The 16769-nt window shown below is 43.1% G+C and overlaps 1 protein-coding gene across 4 annotated transcripts; it reads right to left on the bottom strand.

Annotated features, from left to right (window-relative positions):
• Positions 1-814: 814 nt before the first annotated feature.
• DUS1L (dihydrouridine synthase 1 like) lies at positions 815-15929 on the bottom strand. 4 transcript variants are annotated; one of them, XM_027889757.1, is made up of 13 exons: positions 15573-15929; positions 12130-12238; positions 11172-11222; positions 9383-9495; positions 8569-8651; positions 8302-8405; positions 6787-6931; positions 6084-6180; positions 5656-5744; positions 4718-4884; positions 4138-4175; positions 1675-1750; positions 815-1356 (listed from the first exon to the last, which is right to left on the bottom strand). In XM_027889757.1, the coding sequence occupies exons 1-13, from the start codon at positions 15807-15809 to the stop codon at positions 1205-1207; spliced, it is 1461 nt and encodes a 486-aa protein (XP_027745558.1). In that variant the 5' UTR covers positions 15810-15929; the 3' UTR covers positions 815-1204. The 4 variants fall into 4 exon arrangements, with proteins under 4 accessions (XP_027745558.1, XP_027745559.1, XP_027745561.1 ...); XM_027889758.1 differs by having other exon boundaries at positions 9383-9435; positions 15573-15851; XM_027889760.1 differs by lacking the exons at positions 12130-12238; positions 15573-15929 and adding an exon at positions 11986-12105.
• Between the last annotated feature and the right edge of the window lie 840 nt (positions 15930-16769).

Here is a 16769-nt window from a genome sequence, read left to right as displayed (position 1 = left end):
TCTGTATAGAAATGTCTCCAATTAGTATTCTCAAGTATAAGGCTCTTCCTGAATTTAGGAGTCTGAAACCAGCTTGATCGTTCCTTTGCACTGGTAAGTGATTCTATGATGGGACTGTTATTTGTGAGAGGTGTGTTCTAAAAATGTGTGCATGATGACAGAACCTCTCCCCCAGCCCAGTCTTCCTGTGCTAAACTGGTTGTTTTGCATGCAACCGTCTTTTCAGAGTTCATAAATTTTCTCTGGCACAGTGAGGTGGTGAATGATAACTTTCTGATGTTTTTGGGAAACTGTAAATGGGAAGGGGTCATTTAAACCATTTGAAATACAGGCATAATGAACATTTAGCTTTTTTTACTTCTTCTCAGGGGGAATAGACCAGGAAACTCAAAATACCTGACAGCTTTATATGTGTGTCTGAGGGAAGAGGTGGACTGTTTCCCCAAGATGTTGGGAGAGGTGGTTTCAAGTTCCTGTCTTTAAAAAAGTCATGTGTGAACCTGGTTTTGACATACTTCTCTCAGAATTTATCGGGGGGAAGGAGAAACAATGATAATATAATTAAATATGAGATTTGAGCAGGGAAGGTTCATGAACTCAGTTCCAACTTACCACATAATTTTAAGGCAACCTCTTCTGGTAAAATAGATTATATCTTCCTCCAACCTTTGGCTTATGGAAGACTTACGTTTTATTATACCATAAGAAACTAGTAATTGTTAATGTGGTTATAGCAACATCTTACAGTTTTATGTTCACATTTCCCAATGCATTCCTTTCTGCATTGAAAGTGTGGCCTACTAAAACAGACAGATGTGACACATTTTCTGTTAGTGAGGAAGTCACTGATGTTATTTTTAGTATGCCAGAAGTCTGTTCTACTAAAATAAATTTATTTCCCAATATTAAAAACAGGGCATGAAGAGTTAATGAACACAGAAGGGGCAGAGTGTTAGAGCAGCTTATATAGGTTGCCCCCCACCCAAAAACGCAGCATTTTCAGTCTTTAAAACACAGCATGAGACCTTTAATTGCATCCTTTTTTATTTCAAATGCAGGATAATTCCCTGAGTAAGCAGTTTTTTACTTAAATAAAACTTTTCCAAAACTGAATCATGTGGAACAAGTTCACACAGCTGATGGTTCTTTGGCCCAGGGAAGCAGCGGCCTGGCAGGAGCTCTTGGACTGTTCCTTTCCAAAGCTTCACACTGCACTGTCACCATCCTCTTTCAGCACCACAGCCTCCCCCACCTCTGCTGCTCCTCTCTGACTCATCTCTGGGCTTTGAATTCCTCTTTGACTGTGCTGCCATGAAAGGGATTTTTCATACTTGGTTTTAAAAAGTAATCCATGACCTGAAGAAGAAAGGAAGGGACAGAAAAAACCAAACCAACAACCTGAAATGAGATGACTGCACTGGTAAATGGAACACCTCATTCTGTATAAAGAATGTGTCCTTAAAGTCTGGAAACTGCATCCCAAGGCTTTGAAAGCAGAAGAAGTAACATACATAAAGGAAGAGCAGGCTTTTAAAATTATACTATAAACTTTTAGATAGCTATGTATGTAGATTTTAACACCCACCCACAACCCATAACCCAAAGACTGAAGTAATGAATATACATGGGAGATGAAATGTTTGCTTGGTGTCTGGTAAGGCCAGGTGCAATTACCTGGACAGTCTGCTGTCTCCTTGAATGCTTTTTTCTTACAGCATCCTCGGCACATGTTAAACACACATTTATTGCCCTGGGTTGGGATGGGAGTGTAAAGAAGCTTGTGTAAGTGAAAAGAAAATTATTACTGTTTACTATAATAAGCAATAATATAGCTCTGGACATTCAGATCTTTGGAAAAAAAGCGTTAACTCAGCCTAATGAAATTACACCATTGATGTCATATTGGTTATCAACTGTTTGTACGTAAACAATAAACAAATAAAAGCTTCACATTCAACTTATGCAACCCAGTAACCTGTTGGGCAGCCCGAGTTATCCACCACATGCAGGCAGTTGCCATAAGCCCTCTGTAACAAGCATGAGCCCATTTCATGCAGGTGAGTTTGTTGCAGTTCTCTGCAACACCCTGAAACATAGTGCCTGACAAACTTGCTACCATCTGTAGCTATGCCTAAAATACATGTTACCAAGCAATTACTTCCCTATATGCAGCTTAAAATATATCTGTGTATCTATTAAAATGTATGACCCTTAGGGGACAGCAGCAGCTGAGTCCTGGCTAACTGATGATGTGGCTATGCTGGTTGGGTGTCTGGGGTGCTTTGTTCACTCCAGCTAAAAATTCCTTCAGGTTTAGGGAGGCCTTGATTGAGTCCCTTTTTCCCCCCCTCTCTCCCTGTCCCACTCCCTCCCCCCGCCTCCCCCCCAATTTCATGACATAGTTCAGAAACACATGATCTAGAGGGGAAAAAAAACCCAAACAGGTCCACTCATAAGATTTCAAGGGCTGCCTGCAACATTACAGTGATGCAAGAGCAAAACAGAAATGAGCCTAAGCCCAGCTGCCGCCAGTCCTGGCTGACACACCAAGCAATGTCACCAGGATTAGCTATGAAACAGGATGGCTTTGAAAGCAGGCCAGACCAGTGCTCAATGTTTGCCCAATAATGAACACAGCAAGAAAAAAACATTTTCTTCAGTAGCTGCAGCTCCAAATTGAGCCCCACCTGGCTGCTTTTGCTGTGGTAACTGTTTCAACAGCAAGCAACATCACATGATTGTGTTCCAGGCCCTCCCCTACCTCCGAGGTGTAATGCTAATTTTTAAGCAAGAACAGAAAATTATGTCTTGCATTTTACATGCTGCTTTACAAGTATATTAGAAGCAATAAATGCACTCTGCTCACTCAGCTCAGTAACACCTCCCTGTCAAGGAGTTCCCCAAAGGTAAATAAAAGCAAACCAGACCTTTGCAAATATCAAATATTTGAAGTTTCAATGCACAACGTGGAAAACAGCTGCCTTGTTTCACATTGCTAACGGTGAAAGCCAGTGTTAATCTGCTACAAGCACAGAGATGCTTGTTTTGATAAGGGCTTAGATCCAAATCCAACAAGAACCAGAACTGCAGGTGCTGCCTGACTCACTACAGGCTGTACTGTGATGACATTTAAAGTATTTGTATTAGTACACTAAAAACCACACTCTGCAAATTCAAATTCTCACTTTGCAGAAAAACTCCATCACCACCAAATATAGTAAGAGGGGGTTTGTTTTTAATTTCACAGTAAAATGTACATGTGTCATTACTGGAAGTTTGGTGATTCAAATCCAAGAGATCTTGGGAAGTTCATCTAACTCACTCAACTTGCTTAGCAGTAAAAATCCTCAGAAGCAGTAAGAATACACTTTTTTGGAAAGGAAAGCAAATTATCTCAAAGAATCTATATACATTAGTGATTTTTGTGTAGCACCATCAAGCCCAGATTGCTTAGTTAACAGTTGAGAGGTTTTTTCCTGAGTATGGATTTTTGCCCCCACATATCAGCAGGACTTGGCATGCTCCTGCACTACTGGGCACTGGCACAGACCTGCCTCAGGATTTCAAATGACAGAATAGAATTATAAAATAATTTGGGTTGGAAGGTCATCTAGTCCAACACCCCCCAAGAAGAAGGGACATTTTCAACTAGATCAGGTTGCTCAGAGCCCTGTCCAACCTGACCTTGAACGTTTCCAGGAATGGGGCATCCATAACCTCTCTGGGCAACCTGGGCCAGTGTCCCACCACCCTCAGCATAAAAAAATTAATTCCTTACATCTAGTCTGAATCTGGATGCATACTGAGGTCTGCCCTGACCCAGGTGCAGCACCAGCACTTGGCTTTGTTAAACCTCAGAGGTTCCCATGGACCACTGCTCAACCTTGTCTAGGTCCTTCTGGATGGCCCCATCCCTCAGGTGTGTGTCACTGCACCCTCAGCCTGATGTCTCTGCAAGCCTGCTGAGGCTGCCCTCCATCCCGCTGTCCACATCCCTGGTGAGGACATTAAACAGTGCTGGCTCCAGAACAGACCCTGGAGGGACACCATGTATCACTGATCTCCGTCCAGACTTTGTGCCACTGACCATTACATGGTCATTTAATTTCCATTTAAGGAACACTCGTACTAACTTACCTTAGGGTTTCCACATTGATCACATTTTGCATATTTGGCTGGAAAGATGAGAGAGAGCTGATTTCAGCAATGGCATTTTTATGTGGAAAAAGTAAGTTAAAAGAAATCAGGATCAAACAAAGCTCGTTGCTTTTCTAGCCGCAGACTCTTTTTGAAATAAAAATACAGTACTTCAAATAACAGTGCTAAGGTAAAGATACTTTAAATTTTTAAGTGCCTCTAAGCTAAATCTTAACATAGAAAATTCTAATCCTCAAGTCAAGCTTAAGACAGGAGGTCATCTGCTTGAAATGCAAACAAAATTTCCATTTCAAATACTAGTTACAGCTACAATTCAGTTTGCAAAGCATTTCGATCTTAAAAGATGCTTATAGTGAATCAGTGACCTGCTATTTTGATCCTTGTTTTCTTTATTAATTAACACAATTTGAATCACATTGCCTGTTACTGAAATTTCCCAACAATCCCCCTCTTTTTAAAGTTTCTACAACTTCACAAGCAAGGAAAATAAATAGTGGCAATTATGTCACAGGTGATATCAGCAACTCTCCATGCATTTATTTAAAAACATGGAACTTACGTTTTAAAGACGGATCAAAACTTTTATTTGGATTTCTTAACTTCTTTTTTTGTTTATTCTTTGACAGAAGCTCAGAATTTCCATCTTCCTCCTCTTCCAGAGTTCGCTTCCCTCGCACACCTTTTTCAGTTCCACTGGCTCCATTCTCCTTGCACCTCTCCTTTGGCCTGAAATAGTGAATTTCATCATAAGTTGGCTGGAGGGAAGAAGTAGCTGTTCCCTGGCTACTATTGTGCTTTACTGAAATCTGGGTAAACTGTAAACCTTTCTACCATGGCTACAAGAAAGTGTCATTGCCCTTAAAAGTGGGAGAGAAAAACTTAATTTTTGTTCAGTTAATAACACACTGTCAGATGTATCAGTTAGAGAGTCAATTAAAGTTGGCCAGTTAAATTAGGCACCTGTTAGCCTACCCTTCACAGGTTTAACTTAAGCATTTATTAAAGTATTTATTTAAGTAATAATCTTGACACTCTCGTTCTCTTCTTCAGCCCAGCTTTCAGCAGAAAGGGAATAAACTATCTGAAGAGTGTCCATACACTACAAGCATCCTTTATACAATACAATTTAGTTCCATCTTTGCTACCATGGTAGTTACCAGCAACATCTCTGCTGCATATAACAATAAAGCACTGTCAGGTAGCATATTTGCTGCACATCAGGTTCTCTTTTTGAGCTACAGTGGAATTCATGGTTTTTACTTTCCAGAGAGAGAGAGAAATCTGAGGAGGATCTAAAGGAGAAGATGCAAACAATGAGCAACATCCCCAGGAACAAAATAATAACCACGAAAAAACAGAAACGGAATAAAAATAATTCGAAGTCTTCATTGTTTTTCAATGAATGTAAGCTTCTAGAACAGCATTAGTGGCTGATAACTGATAGAATGGGTGTGAAAGGTCTATGAATACCTCCAAGTATCAGAATAGATGACTCACCCTGGCCTGATGTATGGCTGACAGATCCAGTGGAAAAAAGGCAACCCTTCTTTTGGCTTTTCTCCTTCTTTCTGATTAGCTATTTCTTCCTGCAGCACAGAGTAACAGTCACTTTTCCTGGAGTTCTCAGGCATAACACTTCAAACTCCAGGAAATCACAAACAAGCTAACAATTATTGACAATTGTTACAAACAAAAAAACCCTCTACTAAGACAGGTGAATTGAAGCATACTTGTAACTCCTAAATCAACTTTATCCTATGTAACGTTCAGGCTTAAGGGGATGCTACCGCAGCAGATTACCAGTATCAGGGTTGGTAAAGGCACAAAGTTCCAGAAAAAGTGACTAATGAGTGTCAACTGCATGACACGTGGTAGATTCCCACCAAGTGCTGACAGTTCTGGGAGACTGGGGCCCATCTTGGTACCTGGCATCGCAGTTTCAGCTCTCTGTTGACATCTACAATCCCCTCTAGCGTCTTCACTTTTGCTAATTCTTCACGCAGCTGCTGGTAAACTTGAAGCCTGAGGCAAATCCCAAACATCAAGTCATATTTAGACTGAGATCAACTAAAAATATCTTTATAAAAGCTTTTTATAGATTTTTCCTAGTGCACTTGCCTTTGGTAAAAGCTTATGTTCTTTCCTGTAAATCCAGAGAAGCACACATACCTCTTTTCCAGATAAATACTTAGAATACAACCAAGGTACTTTGAGATAAGTTCACATGAATATATAGTGCATCAGTTGCTCCTCAGTAACTGGCCATGGCCATGCTTTTGCTTCACAACAAATGCAAGAGCACTTTGCGTCACAGTAAACATGGAGTGAGTTAACTCATGCTTGCCATGAAGGGCATGTGTGCATATGGGGAATTACCACATGGCAGCTGCTGTGCTGTGAGCTCACACCCCAGCTTGTCTTGGGGCAGCTTGTTCATTCCTCATGCCCTGTTTCCCAGATATGATGTGATGGGTAAAGGCCTCAGCCCACATCCTCTCCAGCCAAGTCCAGCAAAGAAAACCTTGCAGAAGACTCATTCTGGCCCAACAAATCCTTGTCCAGAAAACCTAGACACTTGATAAGCAGGATGAGCCCTAAAAACATTAAGAGTTCTCTGGAGATACTCACGTGTGATGCCAGAGCTTGAAGAGATGAGCCCTAACATAAGACAATGGACAAGGGTACTTCTGCACTATCTCCAGATACTCCTCAGCCATCTCCCACACCAAGGGGTTTCGGCCTTCAAACAAAGCTGGATTATGAAGATTACCTTCTAGGGAATAAAAAGAAATACTCAAACTTTCATTTCAGGATTTAAACAAAAAACAAAATCTGCAGATTGATCAGCTCTATCTGTTGTAATTCTACCAGCCGGTCACAGACACATCACCCATGTACTCACAAGAGGGACACAGGATCTGTAAAACTCTAGCCTCACCTCAGGACACTATATTTCACTATACAATTCTTAATTGAGCCAAACTGCTCATACCTGTGTGGAGACAGGTGCAATTGTGCAAGAAATTGTAACAGAAAGCTAGAACTTGTTCCGCTCAGTAAGACTGCAAAATGCCCTCTTAAAGGGGTTAGATATTTTGTTTCTTCCTTCTGCATGTCAGACAAAGTTGCAAGAAGAAGTTGTGAGCAATCTGTCTTTCTCCCTAGTATGCAGAGAGATAACATGCCTGCAGACATGTACAAGGCCTCCTCAGGCCAGAGAGCGTGGAGGAGGAGAGAAAGAAGATACAAAAAGCCTTGAAGAAGGCAGGGCGTTGCCTTTTTTTTCCAGGGGCCCTGGTGTGTGCAGCATCCTTAAGAAGTGGTCCTTGCATTTGAAATTTTTTTTTAATCCTTCAACTGCCTTGGCTTTTTTGGGAAGGATACCTGCGTACGTTTTACCTTACAATCTAATTAAAGCACAGTTTCTAGAAAGGCATCTAGACACAAAAACAGTAAAAAATTTAATAAATAGAGAGATCATTGCTTTTGTTGCCCAATGGTTAAATACTTAAACAACCAGTCTTACCTTATGTCTGTATTGACATTTGTCTGGCTTAAGTTTACAGATACAGCTTCTTACTATGCTTTTCTCTACTGGTTTCACAAGCCTTTTGTTAACAACTACTTTCTAAAACCAAGATTCTACAACCCCCCAGAAAATATCCTTCATTGCTGTAACTGTGTGAGTGATTGGAATCTCTTTCTGATGCCTATCCTAGTGCTTCCTGTAGGAAGTTATGTCAATTCTTTCTTGTCCAAACCCAACATGAACCATCTGCAGAATATTAATCCACAGACCCACTTAGTTAACTAAGAACATTCAAAAACTGCTCCATTGATTAACAAACGTCATGAAAATATTCCAGGAAAACAGGAGTCCCATATGCCTTTGCCAAGTAATTAGATTTGAACTGTCCAGTACTGCAAATCCAGCATAACAGTTCTTACAGATCTTAAGTGATTCCTGGTCCTGGTAAGAGATGGCCAATATAAGAGGAGAGAGAATGGCCACTCAACTGTCAATCAAAGCTGTTTACCAAGTCAATCTGACATAAGCTTTTAATAAATGTATATGAGGTTGCTAAGAGAATAAGAAACAGTTTGTATTCTCATCTGTTAGGAGTAAAAGTTCATTTTCTTTACCTGCAGTCATGACGCCATGTACTCCTGTCTTACGGATACATTCTTCCACATCACTGAGACACTGGATGTTTCCATTTGCGAATACAGGAATGTTTACAGCTTTTCTATACCAGTGAATAAAAGAGATGCATAAAACTGAGAATTTGAATCAACCTACAAATTCTTCTCCTGTCACATAAATTTGTTTGCTCTTCAATGCCACTGCACACTCTGCTTAAAATCCAGTGTGTTAGCAGGAATCCAATAAAACTGGTACTGCTCACTAACCTGACAGCTTGAATGTGCTCCCAAGATGCCACGCCAGCAAGTGGTCCTTTCTGTTCCTTGGTACGGCCATGCACAGTCAGCAGCTGGAACACAAAACTACCTTTATTTTTCACGGGTATGAAACACTGGAACAAATCCACTGACAAAAATTTCCTTTCACCCCATACACTTCATGAAAGCACTGAATTCCCACTGCTATTTCAACAGTGCAGGGAGTTTAGCATCACAGAAAGATGTCAGCAGCTCACCTGCCATGGCATGGTCTTGGGCTCCTTTCAGTTTGCTATGCCATGGCATGACAAGACTGTATCATGGGAGAACTTACGGATTTTCTTTTGCAGTGGATTCCATTTGTGATTCGCTTTGGAATTCGTGATATATTGATCTAGCTTTCTCGTCAGCAGAAAGTCCAAATACTGTCACTACTGGCTCTAACTACAGACCATCTCTTCCAGTTTAACTGGAGTTAGATCCTAGAAGGCTGCCTCTTTCTTCAGCAGTGGTGGTCATCTTTGATATCCTTTTTTCCTACAGTCCTACACTGCCTCCTGCAGCACTCTGCGAAAACTGAGATGCTCAAGCATAATAAAGGATGCAGAGATTACAACAGACCGAAATCATCATGTCTCCTGTATCATGCTACTGACCTGCTGCCTGGCATTGCAAAAACACATACTCACTGTATCCTATTTGCTCTGTCTGCAAAACAGTATCTCTGCCTATTCATCTCCACAGTACACCAATAACTGGTCATCAGATACTTGACACAAACACATGTCCAATGCAAGAATACAGGGAGCAGCTGCCTCCTTACCTGGCAGCCAGCTTTCTCCAGCATCTGTGCATACTTCACTGTCTTGTCAATGTCTGGGAAAATGCGGATTTTGCATGTGATGGGAACAGAGAGCTTCTCGTTAGCCAGTAAAACTGAGAAAGATTGAAAGGACAGGTAAGTGGGCTGCACAATGCTATGAAAAGTGTCTACTCTCCTCAAGATCTGATACCACGCTTGGTATGGAAAAAGCCTGAAAAGTTCATGCTGTGTAGTTCTCACAGCTTAGAAAATCAGCAGCATCCTCCGCAATCTTTATTGCATAGGTTAATCAAGTAACAGTAAAACATAAAGCACAAAATCTGCATTCTTACAAGGTGGCATAAAATAGTCACCATTTAATAGTCATAATGTTTCCACCACATCAAACCTTCACTTTCAATGACCATCCCCTCAAAACTTAATTACTGATACAAGTTTATTACTATCACAAGCTACTGTACTCCTCCAATGTTAACACTTGCTTGTCTACCTTTCCTATGAAAGGTGCTTTGCTTCTCTGCAAATTATCACTTAAATAATCCTCACAAGTAGAGTCTTGTCCATGGCAAGCAGAGGCTTATCAACTGAGGTAGACTGTGGACCCAACTAAGTAGTAAATGCAGATCACGGAGTCAAGGTGAAATCTAGAAGATGTTAAACTCCCATAGTCCTTACACAGTGCATGGAATCACAAAAATACTAAAAAAGAGGCCCAATAGGAAAACACTGAGTAAGGGTATCTCTGAAATTCTCTTCTCTTCCAGAGTTTGGATGTACAATGTAGGAAGTCATTTGCTGTCTTCTAACCCAAATCCTACAAGCTACAGTGATAAGTACTTCCTTATCACCCTTTCAAAGGAGCACACAAGCGAGGTATATATAGGTTCAGGCAGAAAAGAGAACTCCAAGATTTTAAAGGCAGCTGGGGGAAGGACAAAGAAGACCACAATGTAAGATAACTCTCCTACTGGACAGCCTGGGTTCCCACCCAACTAGATGACCTGGGTTCTCTTCACATCTTGAGCCTATTCTGATTTGCATTTTTCACAACAGCCACATTACATGCTGGGCAAGGAAGCATCGTCTCTCTTCCCAGGTTCTTGGCAGTTTCTTTGTGCCAAACACCACTCAGGATTCCCCAGACCACAGAGAATGCAAACAGAAATAAGACTCTCTAACTTCATGGTTCAGACACTTGCTTCCAGGGAAGTGGAGGCACATTCTCAGTTCTACACAGTGACCAAAACCTTGCTTTTTACATCAATTACAAACATTTTTCTTAAAAAAATATGATACTGTTCACAATAGCTACTGAGAGCCTGAAAACAACCTACACAAATTAGGAGAAGAAAGGCATAATTTGCTATGCTGTGGACAGAAGGAGTACACTGAATTGATCAGAAAAGGGCAACTGTGACTTCAAGCAGAAACCTGTCTCTTGGCACTTGAGAACTTCAAAGTGAAAAAGTAAGGCACTGGGAGTTCCACTGTTTCTAGAGTTGGAGAGTCACTGAGCCCTCTTATGAGACTGGAACTTAATTGACTCACTTTCACCTGAAATCCGTTTGAAGTACTGAAGTCTTTTAACAGATCTAGTATGAGTTTGCAGTGGGATACCACCAAGTATCTTGAGGCCGCCACTGTATTACAGCAAGAAAGAAAGAAAAAAAAATGCAAAAAACCTCCCAGAACCTAAATAGAACCCTCCCCAAAGAAACCTCCTTTCCCCAAAAATCCCTAAAGCTCCTCTCAATTACGTGTTCTTCTGATTCTCTCTCTAAATACTTACTCATTCTCTGAAGAAGATCCCACTCTTCTTGTAGAAATGCTCCATAGTGACCTATGATAAAATAGCATAAGACAGACCTATGCAGAGGAGTAAGATCCTAAAGCACACAGCTTTCATAAACACTAGCATACAATGATCCAGATACTCATATGCCTCATCGGCAGAAATAGAGTTGCTCTGTCCTGCCCCAACTGGAAGCTGGATCATTCTGTTCCCCCAGCCACACTAGATTTACAGGGTAAACAAGGAATCCCCACACCCTGCTTTCACTTGTACTCCCTAGGGCTGGTGTGTTGACATGGGCAGCTCAAAGTCCAATTTTCAGGGGTTTATATCAGATGTTTAAAAAAAACATCAGTTAGGATAAAAGCTGGTAAGACTGAAAGATCTATTTGCTCTGTACACCACTGATCATTTCCTACTAGTGTTTGAAAGACATTTTAGAAGAGGAATGGGCATTTACTGAACACATCTTCCTCAACATCCTAACTGATCCCAAATTTCCAAACACAGACTTTGGTTTTCAAACATGCAGTGTCTCTAAGGTATTCAGCAGGTGTCCTCTTCTGCACTACTGTGAATAAACTCTGTGCAAGTATCAAGGAAATAGCAGATGCTAAGTGCCTGCATGATGTAATTTCAGAGGTAGTTTTTCAAAATTAGGCTGTTTGAGCAAGTGAAATCAGAAAAATCAAGCTCTTACTAAGAACACTTTTTGTGAAGAATATTCTAGACAGAGGAGCTAGCACTTAAAAGAAATGGGAATTAATTATTAGTATATCTGAATTTTGCTTTAGGTACTACAAAGCATTACCTGGTACAGTGGGTGTAACTAAGTCTGACTTCAGCAGTTCTGCAGCTCCTCCCCAAGGCTTGTCCCTCTTCATGTTTTACTGCCAATGTTCACATTTGGAACATGCCATTTCTCTGTTTATTCAGGGTTCAGGTTTGCACATACCTCTCTTTGCAATCATTTGGGGGCAACCCAAATTTAGGTCTATGGCATCGCAGTAATCCTGAGCCAACAGCGCTGCTTGAACAAACACTTCAGGATCATTGGCACAGAACTGTGAAAACCAAAGAAAAGCAGAATAATCAGGCAATAGCTTTCTTCAGGTACTGACAACACATTGTGATGTAGTTATGAAGCAACTATCGGCTACATAAAACAGGTGTAATATGCACAGTGAATAACAGCAAACATCATTTCTCAAAATGATCAAGGGAAGCCATTTGATACACTCTTTTCAGATTTCAGTAAAGCACTTGACGCTGTTTCTCACAACCCACAGCTGGATAAACACATCATGTGATAGGTGAGCAACTGCTCCACAGGTCAGGTGCAAAGGGCTACAGTGAATGGGGTGACATCAGGCTGGCAACTGGTCACTACTGGGGTTCTGCAGGGCTCCATCCTCAGCCCAGAGCTTTTCCACATCTTCATAAATGACTTGTAACTTTGCCAGTGATACTAAACTGGGAGGAGCTATAGACTCCCTCGAGGGCAGAGAAGCCCTGCAGAGAGACCTTGACAAATCAGAGGGCTGGGGCAATCACCAGTCATACGAAGTTTAACAAAGACAAGTGCCAGATCTTGTACCTGGATGAGGTGATGCTGCATGTACAGACAGACTGGGGAACAAGATGCTGGAGAACAGTGCCAGGAAAGGGAGGTGGGGATCCTGGTCAGTGGCCAGTTAGACATGAGTCAGCAGTGCCCTGGCAGCCAGGAAGGCCAGCCATGTCCTGGGGGCAGTTTGGGTGCCACAGTATAAACAAGATTAAAGAGAGTCCAAAGGAGGCTACGAAGACAGTGAAGGGCCTGTAGGGGCCATATGAGGAGTGGCTGAGATCACTCGGTTTGTTCAGCCCAGAGGAGATTGAGGGGAGATTCCACAGCAGTCCAAAACTTCCTCACGAGGGGCAGCAGAGGGACAGCAAAGGAACAGCATTGATCTCTGCTCTGGTGATCAGTGACAAGGAACAGCTGGATCTGTGTCGAGGGAGGTTTAGGTTGGATCTCAGGAAAAGGTTCTTCTCCCAGAGGGTGGTTGGGCACTGAACAGGCTCCCCAGGGCAGTGGTCACAGCCCCAAGGCTGCCAGAGCTCAAGCAGCATTTGGACAATGCTCTCAGGCACAGGGTGGGATTGTTGGGAGTGTCCTGTTCAGGGCCAGGAGTTAGACTTTGATAATCCTAGTGGGTCCCTTCCAACTCAGGGTATTCTATGAAAAAAAACCCAGACCAAACCTGTGACACTTATCAGCTAAAGATCCTCAACCTTTAAATGACAAAATGCGAAAAATGAGCATTCAAGAGGCAAAGAAATATTTGATGAATATTTTACATGTGGTACTCTAAAATAAGCTGGAACAACTCTTAAAATTCCCTGTAGAACAAACAGCTGCAGCATTCTATTACATCAAAGTGGTACAGAGGAAAAGAGTTACCTGTAGTGTCCTGGGTCTTGAGACAACTCAAACTTTGTAGATACCAATAAGCACTACTGCGTCTAAACCAAATTCCCACTAGCATGGAATGTGAAACAGACACATGGACTATTAGTCAAATGCTCAGTCTTAAATACAATTAACACTACATTTAAAGCACAGTGCAAAAATGAAATTATTAAGAAGAAATAGATTAATTTGAAACTGCTTTGTTGGAGAGGACAGAGTCAGACTATTCTTCTCATTTGTGCTTTCAAACAGATTTTCTAAAATTCATTACTAACAAAAATCAATGCCATCACATCTTTAAATAAAACTGAAACAAAATTTGAACTCAAACACTTCTGAGCAGAAGGTGTTACTTAAACCTATAGCACTACATAAATTATGGCTGGCACCAATTAAACAAAAAAAAAAATCACTTGCTTTCTATGAGATGACTGAAACAATGGAAAGCCTCCAACTGAAGCCACATAGTGAGGATGTTTACACTGTAACGAAGCCTACAGAGCAGGCTGAGCTCGGCTGTACCTCTGCCTAATCTAATCCCAAGAGTCTGTGACCAAATCTGTAAGGATTATTGCACTAGGTCAATCCAAAGATTACTCTGCTTAGTTCTGTACTTTATGTCCAATAGTGGCCAGTGGGAAGAAAGATAACACAGCAAGCTCACAGTAAGTCACCCTCTTCAGGCAGTCGCCCCTGGAACACACAGCTTACTAAACTGAAGATCTGTGACTTACAGCTTTCTAAGATGACTTGAATTTCTTGTATTTTTCTGTGGCAAAAGAAACTTCCCACACAGGAATAATACGCCAGACCCTGAGATTAGCTCAGTTGGTCAGAGTGTGGTGTGAATAACACCAAGGTTGTGGGTTCAATCCCTGCAATTCACTCAAAAGACAGCCTTGATGATCCCTGTAGGTCCCTGCCAACTCAGAATATTATGTCATTCTGTGAAAGCTGTACTGAGATCAAAGGTCCACCTCATCCTGCTCTTATAAAGGTCAACAGATGTCTAGGCAACAACAGAAGCTGAAAAGTGTCTTTAGGAACTCTGAAAGCAGGTGTGTTTGCTGCACCTAAAGACCCTCAACTATTTTCCTTCATTTACTTTCTAAACTCATGTAATATTTCAGAATCCAGTAATGAATTCTGCAGTTTATAACTATCACTACACTTACTCGTCTCCCAGGTGTCATCTTCAAGCCAGTAATACTTCCATTGACTTCTCTCATCTCTTCCAGGGTGAAGAGTCCTCACCCATTTAACTGTTCCACATCTGGAAATCAGCCATTCCTCTGTTCATGACAACTGTCTTTCCCTGCATTATTCTCCAGCTCCACAAGCCATTCTCCTCTTTGGAACAGAGTGAAGTACCTGAACATCACACAGTACTCAGGAAGCAGAAGCAAAACATGCTTTCTTTAAGCCTTCCTATCTTCCTTGCATCCTTCCTCTGTAGCTAAGAACCGAGCTTGGGGTTTCAGAGAACTACTCAAAAAACTGTGATCCTCCCTGAGTGGTGTCGAATCTGGGGCACAATTCGACTCTACAAGACCAGTTGTAATCTCTCTCTAAAAATGAAGTGCAGGGGACTGAAACCCTGTGAGAAGTCCAGTGCTCCAGGCCCCTGTGGTTAAGACACCAAATCCTCTCGTACACATGAGGTAAACAGAAAAACACACATCTTTGTGAACTAAGTATTTTCGGGGGTATTTCGGTGAAGAAATGAGATTTCGTCCTACACAACCACGTTAAAATCTGAATGAACCTGACTAGCTTCAACTCACGCACATTTGGAAAACGCCTGGATTTGTTAACACGAGCAGGAAGGCAGGCGCGGGCGCCTTTGGCAGTGCTGACTTGCGTTCGCTGCGTTGCCCAAGAGCAGCATGTCACGGTGAGCCCGGGGCAGCTCCTCCGGCAGCCGGGGCGGGGGCCGCGCTCACCTGTACGATGAGCGGGCGGTCCTCGGGACAGGCCTCGCCGTAGAGGTTCTCGCGACGGTAGTTGGCGTCCCTGAGGAAGACCTGGGCGTGCAGCATCGGCGTGTAGCAGAGCTGGGCGCCGTGGCGGCGGCTCAGCAGCCTCCAGGCCAGCTCGCTCTGGTCCACCATGGGCGCCACCACGTAATGGGCGCTCCGCAGCGTCTCCCTCCAGAAGGCCTCCCCGCGCAGCTTCGGCATCTCCCGCGCAGCCGCCCGTGCAGCGCTGCGGCCGCCGCCGCCCCGCGCCGCCGCCCCGGGGCTCGGGCCTGAGGCCCGCGGGCTCCGCGACCGCTGGGCCCGGGCCGGGCCCCAGCGCTGCCGGACGGTACCACCGCCATCCCGCTCCGGCCAGCGCAGCGGTGCAGCCGCGCGCTGTCCCCTCCGGAAACCGCGGCGCTGGCAGCAGGGGCCGCGCACGAAGAGGCCCGGCTGCGGCGCCCCGGCGGCTCCTGAGGAGCGGCTGCCGAGGGACGGCCCGGGCGGCTTCCTCGGGGTACCGTGAGCCCCGCGGGAACCCGCCGTCCCCTGTCCCTGAGGCCGCCTCCGCTGAGCGTGAGGCCCCGCGGGCGGTTTCTTTGGACCCTTTGGCCCCTGTCCCAGCAGGAACCGAGGGAAAGCGCCATCACTGAGGAGTGCAAGAGCTCCGACTGAGGGGCTTGCCCTGTTCTTGGTGTCCAGGGCAGAGAGTTGGAAATGATCGAACCGGCTGAACCAAATATAACAGCAATCACGACAAAACCGCTCATTCTGCATCATTTTATAAAGCTACTGACCATCACCAGGTCGAGCACAGTGGAGGATTTCCACTTTTCTCAGCCAGTACCTTCCAGAACATCAAAAATGCTGCGTCTCTACTCCAGTCAAAACATCAATATAACTTGAGTTACAGGGCTTTCTTTCTTCAAAACGGAAAAACTCAAAATCATTACGATACTATAAAAAAAATCAGAGCCTAGCAGGGTTACACGTACACTCCAACTGCTCAGTAAGTTTGTTACTGTCCATTCACAGCCTTTACAGTTCAAAGTTCACTGTCAAAGCCCACGTTTTTCTCCCTCCCTAACTTTCTAGCACTCATGGCTATGGTGAACTCGCTGCAAGAAAGAATTAAGTTGCAAGCTTCTAATTTTTCTCTACCATCTTTTGTTGCCCTCAGCA

This window comes from Empidonax traillii, unplaced genomic scaffold (genome assembly GCF_003031625.1).
Source record: "Empidonax traillii isolate 1590-97213 ecotype Southwest subspecies unplaced genomic scaffold, ASM303162v1 scaffold272:size679582, whole genome shotgun sequence".
In the NCBI taxonomy this organism is placed as follows: domain Eukaryota; kingdom Metazoa; phylum Chordata; class Aves; order Passeriformes; family Tyrannidae; genus Empidonax; species Empidonax traillii.
This window is presented reverse-complemented; position numbering and strand designations above follow the sequence as displayed.

What these genes read in the sequence shown, in the direction of transcription:
- DUS1L (XM_027889757.1), bottom strand. Translation starts at nt 15,809, where the DNA reads ATGCCGAAGCTGCGCGGGGAGGCCTTCTGGAGGGAGACGCTGCGGAGC. An exon ending in ACCGCCCGCTCATCGTACAG is followed by an intron (nt 12,239 to 15,572) that starts GTGAGCGCGGCC and finishes TGGTTTTCACAG; the next exon opens with TTCTGTGCCAATGATCCTGA. An exon ending in CCAAATGATTGCAAAGAGAG is followed by an intron (nt 11,223 to 12,129) that starts GTATGTGCAAAC and finishes ATTTTATCATAG; the next exon opens with GTCACTATGGAGCATTTCTA.